General features: G+C 38.1%; 1 protein-coding gene across 8 annotated transcripts; it reads left to right on the top strand.

Moving 5' to 3' along the window:
* The first annotated feature begins 8 nt into the window (after positions 1–8).
* On the top strand, positions 9–23600 carry acot12 (acyl-CoA thioesterase 12). Of its 8 annotated transcripts, XM_073915255.1 has the most exons (18): positions 9–134; positions 270–466; positions 547–849; positions 3693–3972; positions 6543–6612; positions 8744–8804; positions 8879–8980; positions 11781–11925; positions 14706–14865; positions 15223–15342; positions 15975–16125; positions 17683–17738; positions 17852–17915; positions 19145–19228; positions 19308–19441; positions 19520–19648; positions 22217–22343; positions 22638–23600. In XM_073915255.1, the coding sequence occupies exons 4-18, from the start codon at positions 3804–3806 to the stop codon at positions 22776–22778; spliced, it is 1713 nt and encodes a 570-aa protein (XP_073771356.1). In that variant the 5' UTR covers positions 9–134; positions 270–466; positions 547–849; positions 3693–3803; the 3' UTR covers positions 22779–23600. The 8 variants fall into 8 exon arrangements, 7 of the variants coding, with proteins under 7 accessions (XP_073771356.1, XP_073771355.1, XP_073771353.1 ...); XM_073915254.1 differs by lacking the exons at positions 9–134; positions 270–466; positions 547–849 and adding an exon at positions 2527–2608; XM_073915252.1 differs by lacking the exons at positions 9–134; positions 270–466; positions 547–849 and adding an exon at positions 2668–2730.
* Positions 23601–24036: the final 436 nt, after the last annotated feature.

The following is a 24036-nucleotide window of genomic DNA, read 5'->3' as shown; positions in this document are numbered from 1 at the left end:
TATGAGCGATGATGAAAGTTGGCCAAATGTCAATCTTAAAAACAATAACTAGTTATTGAAATAAACTACAGTGTAAATATGATAATAGTGACGTTCTTCTTCAATACTCTTGGAGATTCGGCTCACTGCCTCAGGTAAGATCAAAATACATTTAAAATAGTATTCAACGATTTTATATTGACTACTGTATTTGATGAGTCTACATTTTTCCAATTGACTTCAATTCAATCCATGTTTTTTTTTTATATATAGCGCTTTTCACAGTGTAGATTGTGTTAAAGCAGCTTAACATAGTTCTAGTAAAGTCCAGATTTCAGATTTTAAGTTCAGTTCAGTGTGGTTTAAGTTTCACCGCTGAAAGTTCAAACACTGAAGAGCAACTCCAACGAAGCACAGCTCCACAAGTCCCGGTCCAAGCATCCCAGTGTTGACAGTAGCGAGGAACAAAACTTCACCAGCTGACAAAGTAATGAGAAAAAACCTCAAGAGAAACCAGGCTCTGTTGGGCACAACCATTATTCTTCTGGCCAAACTTCCTGTGTGAAGCTGCAGTCTAGGCGGCGGAGGCTGGAGAAGCTGGACGTCCATCGTGGAGAAGCTGCAGGTGTGAGTAAGTCACCGGCGGGAGGTCAGGCTGGCCCACAGGATCAATGCAAGGACTCGTCTGGTCTTTCAGGAATCAGTCTCATTCCTCCATGACCACCACAGCATCAGCTCGGGATACGGCCTGGTCCAGGATTATGGATACTTTGGGATCATCCCTTCTTGGATCACATCAATGGCGCTGCATAGTCTCTAGGGGCCTTGGGATGAGCATGATACCTAAAGTCAACATCGTTTCAACATTAGGTAGACAAACCAATTAGGTTGAAAATGTATGGATTCTATAACGCAGATCGACTGTAAATTAACATCAATTCAACATTGGTAAACAGTTGTATTGATTTCAGGTTAGATTTGAATGATGCCTGACGTTGTTTCAACATTACACCCATGAGCAAAATGGGGTTGAATCGATAACGGTGATCAACATTGATTTGATGTCATGAGAAACGTTGATTTTAGGTTGAAATTGTAATTTTTCTATCTGGGATATCACCTAGCGCAATACTGTTTTGTTTAACTATTATTATGTTGTTTTCGTATCGTTAACCTGATTACTAATCAGAATTTTGGCGCAGTTTTAAACTGTTTGAAGAATTGTTCTCTTAAGCTAAAATCATTTTATAATATTTAGATTTATTTTGTTCATAATGTTATAAATTGTTTTAGAATTTTTATTTAGTAAAGCACTGCATTGTATTTTATATTTTCTATAAATGGACAAAATCTGTCATATTAAAGAAAAATATCGTCTATATCCCTCCAGCTGATCATAAACAAGTTTAGAAAAAAGTTAATTTAACTAACAGGTATTGTTGCCAAATACTATAACCTGCTGGTCTGCGTTTATGCTGCGGTTTTAAGCTGTTGCCAGGATTGTTAACTGTAGGCTACATATTGTGTAAAAATCATTCTATATAATTACTATTTAGTATTATTTTGTTCTTATAAATTGTTTTGTTATTCTGTAAAATACTGTCTTAAAGGACCAGAAGGAAATTAAAAGAAAAAAAAAAAAGATGGTATGGCCCATCCCTCTAGTTGAACAAACAAGTTTGTGAGCCAATCAGAATCTTATCTGCTTTAAAGACCGCAAACAAAATGTGCGCAAAACTACAGGGTAACAGATGTTGAATAAATTCTGTTGACGTTAATATCAGCGTTATTGTTTGCCATTGATGTAGTTGTTGGACTTTTTTAATTGGCCTACCGCAGCTATGCGCCAACTAAACTCACAATAAAAAGCAATAGATGCAGCTCAGATTGCACTCCACCAGGTCTGCATCCAGACCCCTCTCGCTTTATGACCTGCTGACATAAAAAAGTCAATAGGGTATATGCCGAAGCATGCTAATAGGACTTTTAATTTGCCAGTAACCTTTTTTTTTTATTTAAACTTCAAATAACAAACAGGCATTTTCAATTTCTATTGTTAAACATATATAAGATTATATCCAAGCAGCATATAATAAACAAAACAGTACAAATAATAATAAATAAACCTTAAATAATACAAAAGAAAATACGTTACATTCAGGGGGGTCAGTCCATATAAGTTGACAAAAGTTTAAAGAACTTTAAGGCACAGTTTGCTTTTACCTGTTTTATAGATTTATATAAAATGTTGAAATCATTTTTTAAATGCTTCGAAACAAGGAGAAACTTTAAGAAATCTACATTTGTGGATATAAAAAATTTGCTATAATCAACATATTATTACACAGAAATTCAGTTTCTTTGTTTTCCATAAAAATAGCAAATTTCACAATAGTCAAACGCAGGTATTACATTTTTTGTCATCAACCACTCATACAATCTGTCCCAAAATGATTTGATAATATAACAACAATAAAAAAGATGTTCCTGAGATCCAGTATCTTTCAAGCAGAAAATACAAGCATTACTGTCTAAATTAAATCTTATTAAGAAATTTGTTACATGGATAGATGTCATTAATTGTTTTGAAATGTACTTCTTTCCTTTTAGGTAACAAGGGGAATGACAGGTATCTTTTTCTAGCTTCAATGGTGTCTGCTTTAGAAAATCTCTCAAATAAAAAATTTGCCAGTAACCTGGGTTAATATTTTCCGGTGAACTGTATGCCAATGTAAAATCGGCGCGTTTAAGGTCAGTTTTCTTTAAAAATCAGTGATCTCCACTGGCTGATTGACATCCGATATAAAGTGGGTCTCAGATTGTACAAGAAGCGCCGCATTAAAATGACATTTTTATCCTCCATGTCTTTATAATATAAGCATTTATTTTATCCTGGTGTATGGAGCTTCTGCGGTAGTCTGCTGATTCTGACGGGCGTGTGCGAGCAAACGGCTTTTTGTCTCATTTTACGCTTGAACAACTAAATGAATGCCAAAGTCTGTTTAACTGGTTGTATTTTAATAACATTACAACATCTATGCTGTAAAAGGAACCTTATAAAATGAAAAAGAACACATTAACATGTTACCGGAAGTTTATCAGTATGGGAAAAACACTAGCTCGTGGATTAAACGACGGACTGAGAAAAGTATAATGGTATGGCCCATATCGTTTGAGAGCCAATCAAAATCTTTCCTGCTTTAAAGACCGCGAACGAAATGCGTCGAACTACAGAATAACAAACCGGTCTGAATAAATTCCGTCGTCGTTAATATTAGATTTATTAATCGTAATTGGACTTTAAATGGGAGTACGGGTGTTCATAACCTTGTTCAGAGCATTTCCCATTAATTAAAACATTCATTGACAGAACAAAAGCAAAGCGCGCACTCAAAATACTGAAAAATACGTTAAGCCGCCGTTTAGACTAATACCATAGCAATTCTGTTGACGTTAATATTAACTATATTAATCATCATTGATGAAATTGCATTTGTAATCGCGCCTGAAATAGGTCGTCGTTTAGACTACGTTGATGATCATTTTAGTGTCATATTTTGGACCTCCAGCCTCTCGCTTCTGCTATCAAATTATACATCAGCAGCTTTATGACCCGCAGACATAAAACAAGTCAATAAAACACACACGCTCGTCGATTACATCACAATCTATGTTGTGTAATGACGCAGGTGATGTGGAAATATGTGCTTCAGGTGTTTTGGTGCTGCAGACCGTCCAAGTTGGCCAGAGGTGAGGTGACCTGCCGCCACCGGCCCTAATAAGAGCTGGACAATACTGACCACTGCAACACTTGAGGATCCATCATGGACCAGAACTGCCCACCGACGGACGGGCACCGGAAGAACAGGAGCGGGTTCGGCTCGGTGGAGGTGCAGATGTGCCAGTCCATCCTGCCCTGCCATGCCAACCATCAGGGCGAGCTGGGCGCCGGGCAGCTGCTCAAGTGGATGGACACCACCGCCTGTCTAGCAGGTGAGTGACTGTATGTGGACGGGGCTCATGCAAAATGTGCGTCTTTGCTTCAATCAATTCGATTAATCTATATTTCTCTAGCGCTTTTACAAAGTAGATTGTGTCAAAGCAGCTTAACATAGAAGTTCTGGTAAATTAAAACTGCTTCAGTCCAGTTTTCAGAGTTGCGTCTAATGTAAATGTCACTGCAGAAATCCCAAACTTTCAGTGGGTTTTTTCTCTCCCTTTACTTTCCATTTACTCCGACTTGCAGGTCAAAATTGACCCAGTCATCATTTTAACAATAGAAAAACAACGTTTAGTGTTTGTTTGGTGACAAAGTTTTGTGATGTTTGCTAAACTGATGCCAATATTATCAAAAAAACAATCATTTTATGTTTTCATATTTTTATGAGAGCTGTACTCATTTAGGCTAGCTTCAGTATTACAATTTTTACACCACAAAAAGTACTAGCACACACACTGGTACAGTACTGGTATAATAACCTTGAATAAAAAAAATCACAGTATTGTGATGATTACTCCTACAAAATATGTTATTATTAAATGTCTGGGTAAAAAACTAATTTTTCCACCCATTGAACACTATATATTTTATTTTAAGAAACATTTAAAATATTTTAGACCAGTAGCTTTTGTTGTAGAGGGTAATTTTCAGCTGAAGATACTGTTGCTCTATCAACTAAATAAAATAGATGTAAAAAGCATGTAACAAAAAATAACTTACAAATACCTTAGAAACAGTTTAGCAGAATACTTTAGCAGTTTTAAAACCTTGACTTTTCCAAACCAAGGTAAGCCTTGAAACCGGTTATCGTCCCATGCCTAATACGCACAATAATTATTTTTAATAAATAGTTTTCTTTATCTTGAAGTTTGGTGATGTTTGACTGAAATGATCCCATTCATTCATTCATTCATTTTCTTTTCAGCTTAATCCCTTTGTTAATCTGGGTCGCCACAGCGGAATGAACCGCCAACTTATCCAGCACGTTTTTACGCAGCTCATGCCCTTCCAGCTGCAACCCATCTCTGGGAAACATCCACACACACTCATACATTACAGACAATTTAGCCTACCCAATTTACCTGTACCGCATGTCTTTGGACTGTGAGGGAAACCGGAGCACCCGGAGGAAACCCACGGAAATTCCAAAAATTTCCATAGTATATATATATATATATATATATATATATATATATATATATATATATATATATATATATATATATATATATATATATATATATATGTGTGTGTATGTGTGTGTGTGTGTGTGTGTGTGTGTATATAGCAGTAGGCTATTTTTAAAAAATTAAAAATCAGTAGGCTCAAACAAATGATCAAAACGTACACGGACCATTATGGTTTTAACAATATTAAAACTTTCTTTTCAGAAAAGTGTTCAGTTAAGCAATGTAATGACGCTTGCATGTAATGTCAAAATAAAGGTTGTTTCATTTAAAACATGCTAACAAAAAATAAATATAGCCTATAACCGCTCCTTATACAAGAAGTATGTCATCTTAATGAGGAAAATATGTCCTAACAAAATCTCGTTATCACAAGAAAATACCTTTTATAACGTTATTAAGTGGAAAAATAATAGCCTATAGTAGGCTAGCCTGTGTGTAGCAGCATTGTGTCGACCTTGCGTCAGCCTATCTGGTTTTGTAATATAAAAAAACAAGCCTTTATTCATTTTTGAATTTAGCTTTTTCGTTTTTCACCATGAAAAGGAAAAACGCCTCGTATTTCAATAGTCGTTTTTAAATAAAAAAAAAATGAATGTTAAAAAAAATGGCACATTTTTTATTTTTTAGTATCTGAAGAAACACCAAATACCAAAAGAAACTCTGACCCTAAACAATAAAACAAACAAATAAAAGCTTATATTAAATTTGAAGTAACAATCTCTAAATCATTCTCAGATGGGATAGTGAACCAATTCAATGGTTACAATGGGCCAACTTTGGCCCGCAGGCCCTAGTTTGGGCATCTCTGCTGCATCCCTTTTAGACTTCACCATTGGCTGATTTGTCCCAGATAAGGAGGTCATCTTACCCCAATAGCAGGACAAGCTACCCTCATTTTTGTGCTATGAAAACTTAAATGATTCTAGGGACAAATATCCTATGTTGTACATCCATTTAGATAAAAGTGTTCTCCAAATCACACATTGATCTTCAATACGTTTCACAAACAAATACGGCGAGACTTTGACTGACCTGCCACAGTGATAAAAGTGTCAGTTTTCAAAACAACAATAAGCGTGTTATCGATCTGTCAGAGCCAGTGCAGATAAGCTAAAACACCTTTGGACTATGATCGGCGAAGGCAACTAGCATCCATCTACCTTTAACCCACAATACAGGAATCTGTTGGAAAAGGAGGTTTGAGGAAGGAGCACATGAATGATTTACACATGCATCCTCTCTGATGGGATCTCCATCTGTTTCTGCTCCAGTTCGACACATCAAATATAAATAATGGTCATTTGAACAGCATTTTTCAGCTTCCACATGCTGTAGCAGTGCATGTTATCAATCTCTTTTTTTCTTCCTTTAAGCTGAAAGACATGCAGGAATGGCGTGTGTTACGGCTTCAATGGACGATATCCAGTTTGAAGAGACTGTCAGGTATTATTATGTGGCCATTATCATGTTAAGGGGTTTTATTATGCTTTTTTTAAATAAACACCTCACTGATCATTTATTATTCCATGCTGTAGATTCCCCTTCTTTAGTGCAAGCATGTTTTAAACTTAAAATGCTAACGACTAACTAACTTTAAATGCAAATGAGCTGCTGCTTTTAAAACTGTAGCTGCCTTTAGCTATAGCTTAACAGGTTTGGTTACCAACAAACATCATGAAACAAAACATCTGCATTTGTATAGATGTCTGGTCAGTTTAAACTCCTCACAGTAGCTATGTTTCCATCCAAAGATGCTAATTAATTACATTTCTAATTAATATTGCATAAAATATTTGCAAAGCAGCAATTCTACCCAATGAGCCAAAGAGAAAAAAGAGCATCACTTTCTGATAAACTATAGACAAATATCAGACAGAAAAATGACGTTTTTTTTTTTTTTTTTGCAGTAGGAGAAGATTCGTTAGTCTTTTTACTTGTATAATAAATTACTTCCGCCTCAGAAGACAAATCACAATGACTTTATTGACTTTTGGAGGCGTGAGACTCTCTTTGGGAGCACAGACAGATGCCCAAGACAGTTCTGGAGGGAATAATAATAGAAGAAGAATAATAATACTTAAGCAGTGTGATGACGGACTGATGCATGAGGCCTTTTACATCAGAAAAACAACATTTCAGATGTTTTACAATCTGCTGGAAATGCTGTAAAGTCCATTAATGCATCCCATCACACACATTTATATCATCACATGATCTCTTATAACAAAATCACAGACTTTTTAATGTGCATGCTGAAATTTATTCCTAAAAAGTGTTTCCATCGTAGTTTATGCACACTTTTTCTTATCGGATAAAAAGTTTAATTGAGTGCACAATTGAGTTTACTTAGTTTAACTCAATTGTGCACATATGGTTTCTAATGCACATCTTGGCATCAAGCCTTTTAGAATAATCCAAAATGCACATAAAAATAGGTGGATGGAAACAGCTATTGACACACTCCTGTCAGTTATCCCTGTCAGTTCATCCAAAAATGAAAATTGCCTCATAATTTACTGCCAATTTGATTAGTCCTTCCAAACCACTGATTCGAAAATAAAGATTTCTAAAGGTTTCGAAGCAAAAACACATGATGGCCCTATCGTACACCCAGTGCAATAAGGCGCAAGACGTGTATGGCACGATTTGCTGCTATTTTGGGGTCAGCGCAACTGTCATTTTCACGTTTTGTGCCATGTTGTATGAATAGCATATTGTTAGTTAGTTATGAGCCTATGCAGGTCCAAACGGTTACACATTGCTGAATACACACAGGATGTGCAGCAACACACAAACATCTTTACAGATGAAAACAATTAAAGGATTAAAGTGATACAAAAACAATTATTTTCTTCATAAATATAAACACCACTGCCTCCATGCCTTCACCTAATAATCAAATTATTTATTAAATAATATGAAATGTTTGTTCTTGGTCTGATAAAGAGACTGTGAGAGAAAGCACACTGGTTATTAAATTAGAAAACGTGTACCTTGGTCTGTGCCAATAGCATAGTGGCAAGTGCATTGACACATGCACTCCGGTGCTCACAATGACCTGAATTCGATTCCCGCCTCAAAGTCCTATGCCGGTCCTTCCCCTCTCTCTGCTTCCCACACTTTCCTGTCAATTCTTTCGACTGTATTATCGTATAAAGGTGAAAAAATAATATGAAAATAATAAAATAATGTGAAAAAAAATAATAATGAAGAAAATGTAAATCCAAGAAGCAATTGTTAATGGGTTAGTTTTTATGGAGAATTTATGCACTTTCTTAAGCTTTAAAATAAAAGCCAATATTCAACTACAGTACTGAAGAGCCAGGGAAAAAAATACTCCAGCTGTGTTTGTCTTGAGCAAAGAGAAAGATACAGCAAGGATGGCTTGAGGGGCAAGTAAATTATTGAGGGGCGAGGGGATTTTGGGATGAACTATTTCTTTAACATAACCACCTTGTTGCTCCTGAAATGACAGTTTTAACAAGCAATCATTTTTTTTGTGACTTATCAGTAAATATCTTGTGTTTATGTGGTATATTTATCTGTTTTCATATCATATCTGTGTGTGTTTCAGGGTTGGGCAGGTCATCAGTATCAAATCCAGAGTGAACAGGGCTTTCAACACCAGCATGGAGGTAATACCAGATCAAACACATTTAGTGTGTTAATTATTAATGGAGAAACTGTAATGGATCTGTGTTTTTATCAGGTGGGCATCTATGTAACCGTACAGGAGGTGCTCAGCGGCGTGATGAAGAGAGTGTGTGTGGCCTTTTCTACATTTGTAGCAAAGCCAACAGGAACACAAAAGGTAATATCTCTGCGAAGTAAACACCCTATTGAGGCCACTTAAATCTGAGTTTCCACAATACTAAACAAAAACTGGGGTCAGTAAGATATTTCACTTTTATTTTAACAAGTAAACTGTTTTACGTTTTCAACAACAATATGAAACAGCGCAAAGGTTTGTAACAGTGATGATGATACTCTATTAATGATAATAAACAGTGAAAATCAACATGTTCTGATGACTTTAGAAGGGTCATGTCCAAGGGCAGACCTAGGCCCAATCCCAATTCTATTTTTGTACCCCTTCCCCCTTCACCTTGGTCCTTAAAACCGAGTGTGAAGGGAAAGGGCTTCAAAATTTACCCCGAAGAACTGGGACAGCACTTCAGCACCTGCACATGTCATCGTATGTCATCGCGAGCTCCTGCTTCATATGAGATCACACCAAAACAACATTAACATTAAAGCAGGCACTGTAAACAGCTCATTCCCAGCCACTAGACTATTCTGACAGGGTATTCGAGTGTTAGAATGTTGTGGGACTGCTGAACAGGAGTTATGATTATGGATTATAGATCGCAAAATTTTGCTGTTTTTTTGTTTTAAGCATGACAGTAAAACATGAACGCGGTTATGAATATATTAAAACATGTTTGTTTGTTGTAAAAATTTCTAATAATTGCAAAAAAATACTAATTTGTGGATCTACTTACTTCCGGGTGTAACTATCTGCCGTTGTGGCTGGTGTATTCTGGGAAATTTTCTCACGCCTTGGTTTCGAGTGTGGTCCTGAAAAATCTTTGTTCGAAGGGCTATTCACGCCTTCCCCTTAGCCCTACACCTTCAAGCTAAAGAGGATTGGGAGACCCCCACTCCTTGACATGAACGTGCAAAACGAGGGGTAGAGTTAAGGGCAAGGGCTACTGGGTAGAATTGGGATTGGGCCTTAGTGATTTGGGGGCCTTAAGCAATTCCAGGTATGGGGCTGTAGCATTTTTGTAAAATAGTCTGCTAAAGAAATAGGCTATTTAAATAAATATATATAAAAAGTTAATTAAATAATTGAAATATATTTTATATATTTTAATATTTAAAGGAACTTTTATGTTCTTAATATCAAATTTAAAGTTTTTGTAAATTTGTTTTGTAATAAATTTACAAAAAAAAAAAAACAAGTTCACAAACTAACTATGATTAGATGATTTTAGCTCATCAAAGGTCACGCTAGACTGAGTAGGGGTGTCAAAATTAATTGTTGCTTCGGTAATAATCATAACCGGTTATTATGTTCTGACGTCATTTCTCTCCTATGCGCTCTGTCGCAGGTGAGTGCGGGTTTTTACAACACTCCAGGGCCGGCCCATGGCATAGGCAGTAAAGGCAAATGCTAAGGGTGCTGTACATCCAGGGGGCGCCAGAAATAAGCGCGGTTCAGTTGGTTTTGTTTTCAATTTTCCTGACACATTCAGTGATAGACAGCAATAACTCAAAAACCTCTTACCCTAAAAAGATCTAAAGTGTGTTTCCTACAAAAAGACAAAGCTTGTTATGTTTCACAGCTGTCTTTCTTTTTTTTTTTTTCGCTCGACATTACGACCACTGCTCCGTTTAAGCCCTCGCAATCTGCGTTTAGCCATGCTGAGCGAAGCTCTCAGTATGTGACCGGCGGAAAAGTGCTTCTTTTTTTTTCTTTTTTTCTTTTTTTTGCTACGCTCAGCATGAGGGTGTGCGCTTAAGTGTGTGTGTGTATGTGTGTTTGTTTGTGTGTTTAGTGCAGTCTATGTTTGTGTATGTGTGTGAATGAGAGACAGTGAGGTGCTGTGTGTCTGTATGTTTATACAGACAGCTTGTTATAGCCTCCCCCAAAAATATGTGGAAAGCATCGTCGATGCACCGAGATATCGAATTGAACCAAATCGATAGCATGATAATCGTAACCGAACCGAACCGTGGGACCAGTATAGGTTCACAACTCTAACTTTGAGCATGCAAAATTATGTAGTACGGCACTGCGAAAAGGGGCAGGATTAAACAAGATGATTAGACATTTAAAAACGTAAGTGATTTTACATTTCTATCATGTTTTGATCTTTGAAGTCATGTTTTACCAAGCTTAAACTTTCCAACGCAGCGACTGCGAAACTTGTCACGCGATCTTGCATTTCCGATCTGTCGCATTCGCTTGCATCACAGTCTATGGGGCGAAAAGTGCAGTGTGACCTCTGCTTAAGAGCTTGATTAGCTAGCCCAGATGTGTCTGATTGGTGTTGGTACAGATGGAACATTCCATTATTCATGGGGGGCTCCCGGTTTTGAAAAGAAGTAATAACGTTAAAATCTTAACAGTTATAGACAGATTTTATAAAATATGATAGAAAATTTATAAAAGAGCTAAATGATTAATGTAGGCTTCTTGGCATTTTGGTCGGGGGCCCCTAATTCCCCAGGACCCTAAGCGGCTGCTTACCTTGCTTTTTGGTTAAGTTCGCCCCTGGTCATGCCACAATGAAGACTGGAGTAATGAAATTCAATAATAAGGTATTCGTTTTCATAAAATGACATGGAATAAAATACTAATTCATAATTTTAAGGTGCATGGACAAATTTTAGGGTTAACTTTTTTTAGTAGTCTCATTCAAAAGCATTGTATTACTTTTAAACTATCATGCATTTCTGCTGTTTCGCACAAACATGGCAACATTTTAATATGAGATGTGAGTCAAATTTAAATTTAGGCTACTGTAACAAATGTTTGCATGTTCATGTTATATGTATTCACAATTTTACATTTCCTAAATATTCTCCGCTGCCTGTGTGTGCAGGTGTCTCTGAAGCCGCTGGACGTTCAGGGCTCAGTAGAGGAAATGCTGGAACATTCTCTGGCTTCTGAAAGACGACGACTCCGTCTCTATAATGAAGAGGCCTTCAATAACCTCATGAAAGACTATTACAACCTTCAAGACAAAGGTTAGCAGCACTGTACTCAACTCCCCCTTTAAATTAGTGTAAACCGCCATCTTATTGCAGTTAGATTTTTCCCTAAGTTGTTTAGCCTACTTTTAAATGCAGTAATAGACATACTGTGGCTGGTCATTTTTAGACCCTTTAAGATGCAGTTGATCTGACTTGCTCTTCTGTTATTGAACTTAGAGTCTTCTAATTTATTTTTACAGTATACACTCACCGGCCACTTTATTAGGTACACCTTACTAGTGTAGGGTTGGACCCTCTTTTGCCTTCAGAACTGCTTTAATCCTTCGTGTAGATTCAGCAAGCTACTGGAAATATTCCTCAGAGATTTTGCTCCATGTTGACATGATAGCATCACACAGTTGCTGCAGATTTGTAAGCTGCACATCCATGATGTGAATCTTCTGTTCCACCACATTCCAAACGTGCTCTATTGGATTGAGATCTGGTGACCGTGGCCATTTGAGTACAGTGAACTGATTGTCATGTTGAACAAACCAGTCTGAGATGATTTAAGCTTTATGACATGGTGTTTTATCCTGCTGGAAGTAGCCATCAGAAGATGGAGACACTGTGCTCATAAAGGGATGGACATGGTCAGCAACAATACTCAGGTAGGCTGTGGCGTTGATGGTACTAATGAGCCCAAAGTGTGGCAAGAAAATCTCCCCCACACCGTTACACCACCACCAGCAGCCTGAACCGCTGATACAAGGCAGGATGGATCCATGCTTTCATGTTGTTGAGGCCAAATTGTGACCCGACCATCTGAATGTGTCAGCAGAAATGTAGACTCATCTGACCAGGCAACGTTTCTCCAATCTTCTATTGTCCAGTTTTGGTGAGTCTGTGTGAATTGTAGCCTCAGTTTCCTGTTCTTAGCCGACAGGAGCGGCACCCGGTGTGGTCTTCTGCTGCTGTAGCCCATCTGCCTCAAGGTTGGACGTGTTGTGTGTTCAGAGATGCTCTTCTGCAGACCTCGGTTGTAACTAGGGTTGTAACGGTATGAATTTTTCACGGTATGATAATCGTCTAAAACAATACCACGGTTTGACGGTTTCGCGGTATACGGTATGTTACAAATGTTACAAAATAATAGAACAGTGAAGCAAATTTGACTTTTTCCAAATAATATATTTTTAGTTACTATAAACAACACCACTTACAATGAACAAATAAAAATAAGAAAATAATAAATAATGTGTCAAAGTCCAAATAAAGTCCAAATAAACATGGTGCAAATCCTCAGTAAAAAAATAGATATAAATATTTACTATACTATAAATAGTTACATAACGAAACTAGATTCAATATGGAACATCCTTAGGTTTTATGTGCCAGCATGGATATGGTTGTCTGTGGATATGGATATGGACATGGTTGTCTGCAATGCAGACAAACAGCTGCATCTTCATTTGCGTCTTTTGAAAACAGCAAGAGCAGCAGTTCGTCTTTGCTGTGTCACTGTTTTGTCATGTTTCTGTGCTGCTGTGCATGCAAAAGTACTTAGTATGAGAATTATTTCATGCAAAACTTTTTTTTTGCGTTTTATTTAGCCGCGCATAAATGTATGCCTATCTCTCATTCCGTGTTGTTCAAAAAGCTTGGTCCACAAACAAAAGCGAAACCTATGCTTATTGGTTGTGATATAGCGAGTTTGAACCAATCTGGGCATGGAGGAGGGACAATGCATCAATGCATCATGTCTGATTTGTCCGGAGACACAGTGACGAGCGTTTCTTTGTCAAATCAGCGTTGTCAAATGTTGATGACGTAACCGCACTGATTCCGGAGCCTCTGAAAGTCCGCTAATGTTATGTTATACAGCACTTGAAAGCTGAGATTCTCTTCTTTATGCCAATCTTTGAATTGTATGAATCAGATCAGCGGATCAAAAGTTATTAAACATTTAAGAGCAATACTTATTTTTAGCCGCGGGCGGCTGTCTCGGTCTTTAAGGGTTAAAACCGTTGATATGCAATTGTTCATGGTATGATAATCGTGCACGTTCAAATCGTGGTAAACCGTCATACCGGTATATTGTTACAACCCTAGTTGTAACTGGCTGTAAATTTAAGTTACTGTTGTCTTTCTATCAGCTGGAACCAGTCTGGCCATTCTCCTCTGACCTCTGGCATCAACAAGGCATTTGCGCCCACAGAACTGCCGCTCACTGGATATTTCCTCTTTTTTTAAACCATTCTCTGTAAACCCTAGAGATGGTTGTGCGTGAAAATCCCAGTAGATCAGCAGTTTCTGAAATACTCAGACCAGCCCGTGTGGCACCAACAGCCATGTCACATTCAAAGTCACTTAAATCCCCTTTCTTCCCCATTCTGAACTGCAGCAGATTGTCTTGAACATGTCTAAATTCCTACATGCATTGAGTTGCTGCCATGTGATTGGTTGATTAGACATTTGAGTTAACATACAGTTGGACAGGTGTACCTAATAAAGTGGCCGGTAATATTGCATTATCAATTTGTAATATCAAGTTACCTTTCTCCCATCCTGTAAATAACAAATATGTAGGTTATTTAAACATGCTTATAAGGCCTCGTGCATGCATAATTATTGCATACTGCACATGTTGTATTTAAGCTTAAGCTGTTCCTGATTTGTTTTTGTACATTTAATTGTACAAATGTTTTTGATGATTTATTCATGAAAAAAGTTGCATGTATGCATGATTAGTAGATGTGACCCGCTGTTTCTAGTGGAATGAACCAGTTGGTGCTGGTGGAGAGTGTGCTGAGCAGGATCTGTTGATGTTTCAGGATTGTACAGAGGGAAACCTGTGACACCTGCAGTGTCCACTGAGCTCACACGGGTCGAGAGCATCGAGTTGGTGCTACCGCCACACGCTAATCACCATGGAAACACGTTTGGAGGGCAGATCATGGCCTGGATGGAGAATGTAGCTACAGTAGCAGCCAGGTATCAGATACACCTGCAAGATGCATCATTAGCTGCACAACAACCCCATCGCAAACCACACAAAACAACAATGCAACTTCCTGGGAAGCATTCAAAACATGCCATCAACTGCACAACAACACCTTTACAACACCCTAGAGACAAGTCAAAACATACTAGCAACCAAATACTAACCTCATGTCTATCTGTTGTTCTTGCTATCATACATGTGTTACATTTATTACAAAATAGCCAAGAAATACAACTGTTTATGATTGAATATTATAAATTATAATTCTGCAGGACTATGTAGTGTAGTTCTTAGCTCTTTGGTGTAATACATCTGCATTTTTTCCCTGTGTGTTTGTGTTCTCGCAGTCGTCTGTGTGGCTACTATCCTTCTCTCGGAGCTGTGGACATGTTTCGCTTCCGAGGGCCGTCATTTGTTGGTGACAGATTAGTGTTCAAAGCCATGGTCAATAACACCTTTCAGAACAGGTAAAGGAGCTACACACACCTGACTGACCTAGGGAGGCTTTGAGTTGGGCGATGGATGATTTTTATCATGATATTTTCTGGTATTTATTGCAATAATTATATTATTATTGACAGTAATGAATATGTATTCTCTGAGAGACAAAAACACCCGTATCCTTAGAGAAAAGTATTCATTTGCATTCATTCATTCATTTTCTTGTCGGCTTAGTCCCCTTATTAATCCGGGGTCGCCACAGCGGAATGAACCGCCAACTTATTCAGCAAGTTTTTACGCAGCGGATGCCCTTCCAGCCGCAACCCATCTCTGGGAAACATCCACACACACACTCATACACTACGGACAATTTAGCCTACCCAATTCACCTGTACCGCATGTCTTTGGACTGTGGGGGAAATCGGAGCACCCGGAGGAAACCCACGCGAAGGCAGGGAGTACATGCAAACTCCACACAGAAATACCAAATGAGCCGAGGTTCAAACCAGCGACCCAGCGACCTTCTTGTTGTGAGGCGACAGCACTACCTACTGCGCCACTGCCTCGCCCATTAATTTTCATATACACTGTATATTGTAAATATGGTTGTCAATGGCTCGACAGCACTCATTTGAACACATTGTTCTCCATTGTTCAGTGTGGAGGTGGGTGTGCGGGTGGAGGCGTATAACTGTGAGGAGTGGAATGAGGGAAAACCGCGACACATCAACAGCGCCTCCATGATGTACTACATCCCAGAGCGGGATGGGGAGAGATGCATGCTTCCTGACGTCACCTACACAACACTTGTGAGTAATTGCATTGACATTTTACATTACCATGTAGTCATTTAGCAGACACTTTTGTCCAGAATGACTTACAAATGAGGCAAGGCAAGTTTATTTATATAGCACATCTCATACACAGGGGCAATTCAAAGTGCTTTACATGAACAGGAATAAAAGAGACAAGTGTAAGAAAATAAAAACACATACTAAAAATAATTAAAAACAGAGAAAATGTGTTGAAACAGGTTATAAAAGAATGAAAAAGAAAAGAAAGACACAATAGTGTGATCTGTGGGACACAGCACAGTGCTCATTCAGTAAAGGCACAGCTAGACAGTCTTGATTTGAACATGCCTATTGTTGGAGCACATCTGATCATTTCTGGAAGCTGATTCCAGCAACGAGGGGCGTAGTGGCTAAAAGCCGATTCACCCTGCTTTGACTGAACTCTTGAAATTTCTAGTTTATTTGATCCTAAAAATCTGAGTGATCTGTTAGGTTTGTATTCAGTCAGCATATCTGTAATGTATTGAGGTCCTTGACCATTTAGTGATTTATAGACAACTAATAATACTTTAAACTCTATTCTGGATGTAACTGGCAGCCAGTGTAAAGTCCTGAGGACCGGTGTGATGTGCTCTGATTTCCTGGTTCTGGTCAGAATCCTGGCCGCAGCGTTCTGGATGAGCTGCAACTGTCTGACTGTCTTTTTGGGACGTCCTGTGAGGAGTTTATTACAGTAATCCACCCTGCTGCTGATAAAAACATCAACAAGTTTCTCTAAGGCCCCGTTTACACTAATGCATTTTAGTTTGAAAATGTATAAGTTCTGCTACGGTTACGCCATCACGCCCACACTATGAAGTTTTCGAGCGCTGAAAACGGAGCGTTTTGGAAACGCTGGAAAGGCTGTTTTCATTCTGAAGCGCTGCTGCTCTATCTCCGTGTGGATGAGGGAAACGGAGACATCTGAAAACGGAGGCGGGGCTGCTGAGATTCGCTAGCTGATTGGGGCTTTTGTGTCATTGCGTATCCTTCCCTTATTCGTCAAGCCTCTATCACATGACTATAACACATGGCTTTAACGCTACAGGAAGACAGCAGAACAGCCTTCACTGTAAACAACAACATGGACACAGAAATGGGAGCGTTGTTTGCACTATTGTCTGTTTTAGGTGCCATCGTGCAGTTATTCATTTGTTACGTTTAATAAAAACTCGACCTCGTCGTCTGTCCACAAAAATACCTCTCTTGCTTTCTTTGCCATCGCGTTCATTGTTCAACCGGCGTTTGTTGATTAACAATAACCAAATGGCGAGCGAGACACACGCTTACTGTTTATACTAGAACGCGCATGCCCAGAGTGCATGAATGGTCACGTGATATACGTTTTTGGTGGCGTAGTGTGGAAGGAGATATGTTCAGAAACGCTAGGTGAAACGCTGATGTGGACGCAGATCGTCCAAAAGTTGGGTTTTAAGTTGTTGTTTAAATGATGCCAGTGAAATTAAAATATTCAAATATACATGCATAAACCAGCAAGAAATAGACACATTAATAGTAGCGTTTATTTTTTAGGATGGAGAAAGACGCTTTATTGGTGCTATCGTGAGGAAGAGGATTCGCATGGCCAGGTTTGTTCTGTATAGATAATACACTACTCATTTTGTGGCGTAAAATATTTTAAATACGCAGTCATTAAAGGAAAAATACCAAACTCATATATTATTATATATATTTTTCCCAGAAAACATATTTTGTACTCAAGAGACGAGGGACCGGTTTCTGTGCCCTGGGACAGAAGTAATCAGGTACTTATTTTTTATTATTACTTATTTAAAGAAATATATATAGAGTACTCAGGGTTCCCACGCTTCTTGAATTTCAGACTTTTGGATTGAGGGCTGAAAGTACTTAAAAACAAACAAAAAAAGGGATAAAAGTGCTGGAATTAAATTAGAAATAAAATTTTCTGGTTTTATTTTAGCACTTGTACTCCATTGTCTAAAACAAAACCATTTAAATTTAAATCTTATACAATAAAACTGAAAAATAATGCACATTTGATCAATATTTCAAGTCCTTTGAACATAACTTGTTAAAATGTTTAAAATTACTGACGTTTTTAACGTAAATATTAAGTGTAAGTGTAATGTTAACTACACTTACTTTTCACATTTTGAATTATAAAGGTGCTCGATTTTAAAATTGAAGTTGTTCTGTGTGGAGTTTGCATGTTGTCCTCGTGTTGCCGTGGGTTTCCTCCGGGTGCTCTGGTGTCCTCCACAGTCCAAAACACAAGAGCTACAGGGGAATTGAATGTAAAGTAATTAAATTGGCCGTAGAGTATGAGTGTGTATAGTAATGTGAGAGTGTATGGGTGTTTCCCAGTACTGGGTTGCAGCTGGAGGGGCTTCCTCTGTGTGGAACATGCACCAGAATAGTTGACGGTTCATTCCGCAGTGGCGACCCCTAATAATGGGGGTCTAAGCCGGAGGAAAATAAATGAATGAATAAATTTAACTACATTTATTAAAATTTAATTTAATCTATATAAATATCATTTTTCCATACTTAAACTGTTGAAAATACACATTGAAATGTAAGTTCATCCACAATCAAACACATAATAGTTTAAATTCTATAGTATATATTAAAAACTAGTGTAAAAATGCTCAACTATAATAACCTAAAAGGGATAGTGCACCCAAAATGGAAAATTCTGTCATAATTGACCCATCCTTAACTTGATCCAAACCTTGTAAGTTTCATTCTTCTGTTAAACACAAAATAAGATATTTTGAGAAATGTTGAAAACCTGTAACCATTGACTTCCATAGCATTTGTTTTCCTACTATGGAAGTCAATGGTTACAGGACTTCAGCTTTCTTCAAAATATCTTCATTTGTGTTCCACAGAATAAAATAAAGGTTTGGAAACACTTAAGAGTGTGTAAACTGAGTGCAAATTAACATTTTTGGGTGAACTATCCCTTTAAACAGAACTAATGTTGTATGTGTAACATCTCTGCCCTCTGCAGGTGTATTTGGGGTACAACAATGTGGCAGCTCTCACCGTGATAGCTGGAAAACGGGACTGGGAGCCCAATAACATCACTGATAAGGTCATAACCATATAACATTTTATATATAAACTAAATTATATAATGTGCTGACTGAATTAGCTGTGTGTGTGTCTGGCAGATGGGACTCTATGTGCACGAGGAGGCAGATAAGCTGTGTTTAAAAGTCGAGATGCAGGCCAAAACCACGGCTTTTCATGCTTTCTCCATGCTCGCCGACCTGCAGCTACGGCCACAGTGGGACAAAAACTACCTGTAGGAGAGCAAGAGATTGCGGTTTATGAGTGCAAAAACACTTCAAATTGAGTTTCTCACCGTCTGAACTTTCTCCAGGAGCTGTGAAGAGGTGGAGAAAGCAGACGAGGAGGAGACCATCTATCATGTTAAATGTGCTACAGTTAATGGAGGCAAATGTCGGGATTTTGTGTACCTGCTGTCTAAAAGGCAGCCCTGCAAAGATGGGTAGGTTTCACTAATGCACTTTTAACAATTTCTTAGTGCTTGCAGGGTTTCTGTGAGGTTTTAAAAAGTTTTAAATTCTCTGAAATGTTGTCTCGTAGGTCTTAAATCCTTTTAAACATGTCTTAAGTTTCCTCTGTCCATGTCTCCAATCACCAATAATCCATCTCAAAAAGCCTTGAACCAAACTCTATTCACCAATATGTTGTTTTGTTTTTGAAGAAAATATATGTTAAAGAATGTGCATGTATAAAACTTAGCTAGGCCTGTCACAATAATCAATATCGCACAACACATGGACATGAGCTCAGTCATTTTTGGTGATGAAATATGTATCGCCCATACATGAAAACCAATTCTAGCAACATTTTAGCTGATTATGTGACATCTCGATCTCTACTAGAGGTGTCAGTGTCAGTATGGTTAATAAAATACTATAGTATTGTAACCAGATGACTTTTGTCAGTGTTAACGATTTAGCAGAGGGTAAATGAAGTGACTTACAATCAGGAGAACAATTATATTTTATTTCACAAGCTGTAGTATAAAAAAACAGATACAAATAGTCTCCATCCATCAAGAAAATGAATGAATGAATAAAACTTTACGCCATTACAAACATTCTCTCGCGCACCCCAGTTTGTGAACCGCTGATATATAGTATAATATTTAAACATTCATTCATTTTCTTGTCGGCTTAGTCCCTTTATAAATCCGGGGTCGCCACAGCGGAATGAACCGCCAACTTATCCAACATGTTTTTACGCAGCGGATGCCCTTCCAGCCACAACCCATCCCTGGGAAACATCCATACAACACTCATTCACACTCATACACTACGGACAATTTAGCCTACCCAATTTACCTGTACCACATGTCTTTGGACTGTTGGGGAAACCCACGTGAATGCAGAGAGAAAATGCAAACTCCACACAGAAACGCTGACTGAACCAGCCGAGGTTCGAACCAGCGACCTTCTTGCTGTGAGGCGACAGCACTACCTACTGCGCCACTGCGTCACCCCTAATATATAAACATTGTTGAAATATTTATACCCACTGTGTGTTGTATACATGATAATACAATAGTATGTTTGTTTTCAGTAATCAACAAATGAATGAAAGCTGTTGGAATAGGAGTTGTTGGAAAGTATGTATAAGGTGTCATTTATAAGTTCTGTGTTAAAGCTTATAATACTGCAACACCAATTCAATCCTTTCAAACAACAAAATTATTAACTATAAGGAAAGTTCTAAGTTGGATCCACTGTTGGACGTTGTTGCCATATGGCATCATAAAGTACTTTAAAAAAAAAACTATTGTCTCCAAATGTTTCTACAGCACTTCAAGATAAGCCATTCTAAGAAAGGAAAAAAGTTAAATATTTTTAAAATTGATCTATCATAATGCTTGCAGTAGGGCAGGGGTGGCCAACCCAGTTCCTGGAGAGCCACCTTCCTGCAGATTTCAGTTGTTACCCATATCAAACACACCTGAACCAATTAATTAGGACCTGAACACCACGTGATAATTACAGACAGGTGTGTTTGATATGGGTTGCAACTGAAATCCGCAGGAATGTGGCTCTCCAGGAACAGGGTTGGCCACCCCTGCAGTAGAGGGTTAAAATACGTGGCACAGAAATAACTTTGGATGAGGCAAATAAACCTCTTTTCTACACAGCCATAAGAAAAAAATCCTTAGTGTTTAGTGCTGTGAAGGTTTGACAATTAATTTATAAAAACGTCTTAAATTTGACTTTGTGAAACCTGCAGAAACCCTGTGCTTGGATTGTTTTCTCTTAACACGTCAGCACATTTAAGTTGTCTGATTTTACATTCAAAAGGCACTCAAAAAACCCGGAAAAGTAAATGTACCAATTGGATTTGATGTGATTTTTGACTGTTCCCTAGTAGCAAAGAATTCTGGCCCAGATTTGGCAAAAAGCTGGCACAGCTGGCATTCATCCGGCACTGCCATACAGCATGTGGGCCAAACATGGCCCGGGTTCGGCAGAGGTGGCACCGTTTTTAAGGCGGCACACAAGATTTGGGCCAGATGAAAAACGTAGTATTTGGCCCAGATTTGAAAATTTGATAAGTGGGCCATGTGAGTTTGGCCAGTCTTGACCCACATTTAAAATACACTAAAATCATTTTTGAGTAAAGAAAAAAAATTCTACCAATCAGGTCACTTTGAGAAAAAGCGTGCCCATAGTGTGCCTAAAGCGCATCACTCCATGGGTTTATCAATTTCATTGCAATCGTGACACACCAACCTATCTGGCCCAGTTCAGGCCCAGTTATGAGTTATTAACTTGGCTGAGACTTGGCCCAGATATGGTCTGTGTTTGGCCCTTGTGTGGAAGCCAGATTTGGTCCAGTCATGTACCGTAATTCACTGCGGCATGTGGGCCAAGCAAAACCTGATTGTGTGGGCCAGAGCTGGGCCAGAGAAATTTTGCTATGTGGGTTGTAGCTGTCAGTAAGTCATTTTTACTTCAAAGTGGGGTTTGAAAAAGTGATGCAAGTAATGAGAAATAAATCTGCAAATGTATTTTAATTATCTCAGAGACCCGTATGTGGTAGCACTGCGGTCCGTCACGCTGGCAGCTGTCCCGCCTGAAGAGAACTGCATTCGGAGTGAAGCCAAATGTATAGGATTCCTCATTCAGGAAACCAGTGTTTCAACCTGCAAGGTACAAACTGAGACCCTGTCCACATCCACATGAACACGGGTGTTTTCACAATAGTTTTTTTTCTATGCTCTTTGGCCGTTTGTCTGCATGTAAATGCAGTATTAGGTGGCTAAAACCAAAACTTTCTTAAAGCATCAGCCAGGGTTGAGATTTTTTTCTCACACTTGCAGCTTGTCATGTGGACAGAGAGTTTTGTTTTTTTTGTTAAAAAGGCGAGGAAAACGAAATAACTGTGTATGTGTGGACATGATAAAAGGTTAAAGCAGTTCTGTTCGTTTCTGGCTGCTCTTCTAGGTGTCCTACTACAACCAGGTGACCTCTGGAATTCTGCCGTATGTGGAGGGAAACTTAGCTGGCTGGTCCAGATCTATGGAGGAAACGGCAATGTCCTGCATCACGTATCTGGAGAGAGATGTGCTGACCACACCATTCTAACACACAATAATATCATACCCTGCTGAAAAGGACATCAACAACTCATACAGTGTAAATAATTATGACAAATAAGTCAGGACTACATCCATATGAGGGTAAAACTAGTAGCATAAATATTTAAGGTTTAAAAGAGCCAGGACATTTTTCAATGTATTTCCTAAAACGTTTTTCTTCTGAAGAAAGTCTTATTTCTTTTAGTTCTGCATAAATAAAACAATTTAAATAAAAATGTAAACACTAATAGAGCTATATTATTAGCTACAGTGTTTATATTTATGTAGGCTAGAAAATAATAATTTTTGTAATATTTTAATCCTTTAATTCTTTTTCATTTGTAAAGATATTTGCATATTGCTGTACATCCTGTGTGTATTAAGCAATGTGTAAGCGAGGCGCTCAACTAACACGCTCTGCGCTGGACTATAGACCTGATTTGATCTGGTCTATTGAACTGTCTATTTTAGTTCCTCAAAATAGCAACACACCTTAACACGCCTCCTTTTTTAGACCAGAACGCACATATGAGCGTAAATGCATTTGCTATTTAAACAGCGTGGCACAAAACGTCAAAATGATTCTTGCATCGAGCTGAAACTAGCAAACAACAAATGGGTCGCGTCTTGCGCCGGTTGTATGATAGGGCCTTTATGGTTTACATTTTAAAGCAGCCAGGGAGGATTTTGGAGGAAATCACATACAGTACATGCTTGTCAAGTCATATATGCTAAAAACAAATAGCTTTGGCTGCATGGAGCAGTTTAATGTCACAATAGCAATAAACTATAAATAATTAATAAAAATAAATAAAAAGATTTGTCTGTCCATTCTGAAATGATGTTTTAATCGATAACGCTGATGAGCTAAAGGAAAACCAAAACCATTTCTAGCTTGATTTATAACCCCTAGAGCAGAGATACCCAAACTAAGTTGGCCCATGGTAATCTTTGATTTGGCCTGCCATCTCATCTGAGAAGAGAGGGAGAATGATGGTGATGGTTTAGAGATTGTCATTTCAAGTTTAATTTAACCTTTTATTTATTTGTTTTATTGTTAAGCTACTAAAAAAAGCTGACAAATGTTTCAATCTAAATGATGTTAAGTTTAAAATGTGACGGACGGAGACCAAGTGTGACTATTGTATTCAGCATTGAACTCCACTGTGTTATAAATGTAATTAATCATGTTTTGTTTTTTTTAGACTTATTTTTGGCCTTTTTACCTTTATTAGATAGGACAGTATTGAGACAGGAAGCGAAGT

This window comes from Danio rerio, chromosome 10 (genome assembly GCF_049306965.1).
Source record: "Danio rerio strain Tuebingen ecotype United States chromosome 10, GRCz12tu, whole genome shotgun sequence".
In the NCBI taxonomy this organism is placed as follows: Eukaryota; Metazoa; Chordata; class Actinopteri; order Cypriniformes; family Danionidae; genus Danio; species Danio rerio.
The sequence above is the reverse complement of the archived record's forward strand: the minus strand, read 5'-3'. Positions and strand labels throughout refer to the sequence as shown.

Bases quoted from the DNA above. Each gene is read 5' to 3' on its own strand.
- acot12 (XM_073915255.1), top strand. From the start codon at position 3,804: ATGGACCAGAACTGCCCACCGACGGACGGGCACCGGAAGAACAGGAGC. The intron at 19,229-19,307 runs GTCATAACCATA...TGTGTCTGGCAG, and splicing joins CCAATAACATCACTGATAAG to ATGGGACTCTATGTGCACGA. The intron at 19,649-22,216 runs GTAGGTTTCACT...TAATTATCTCAG, and splicing joins AGGCAGCCCTGCAAAGATGG to AGACCCGTATGTGGTAGCAC.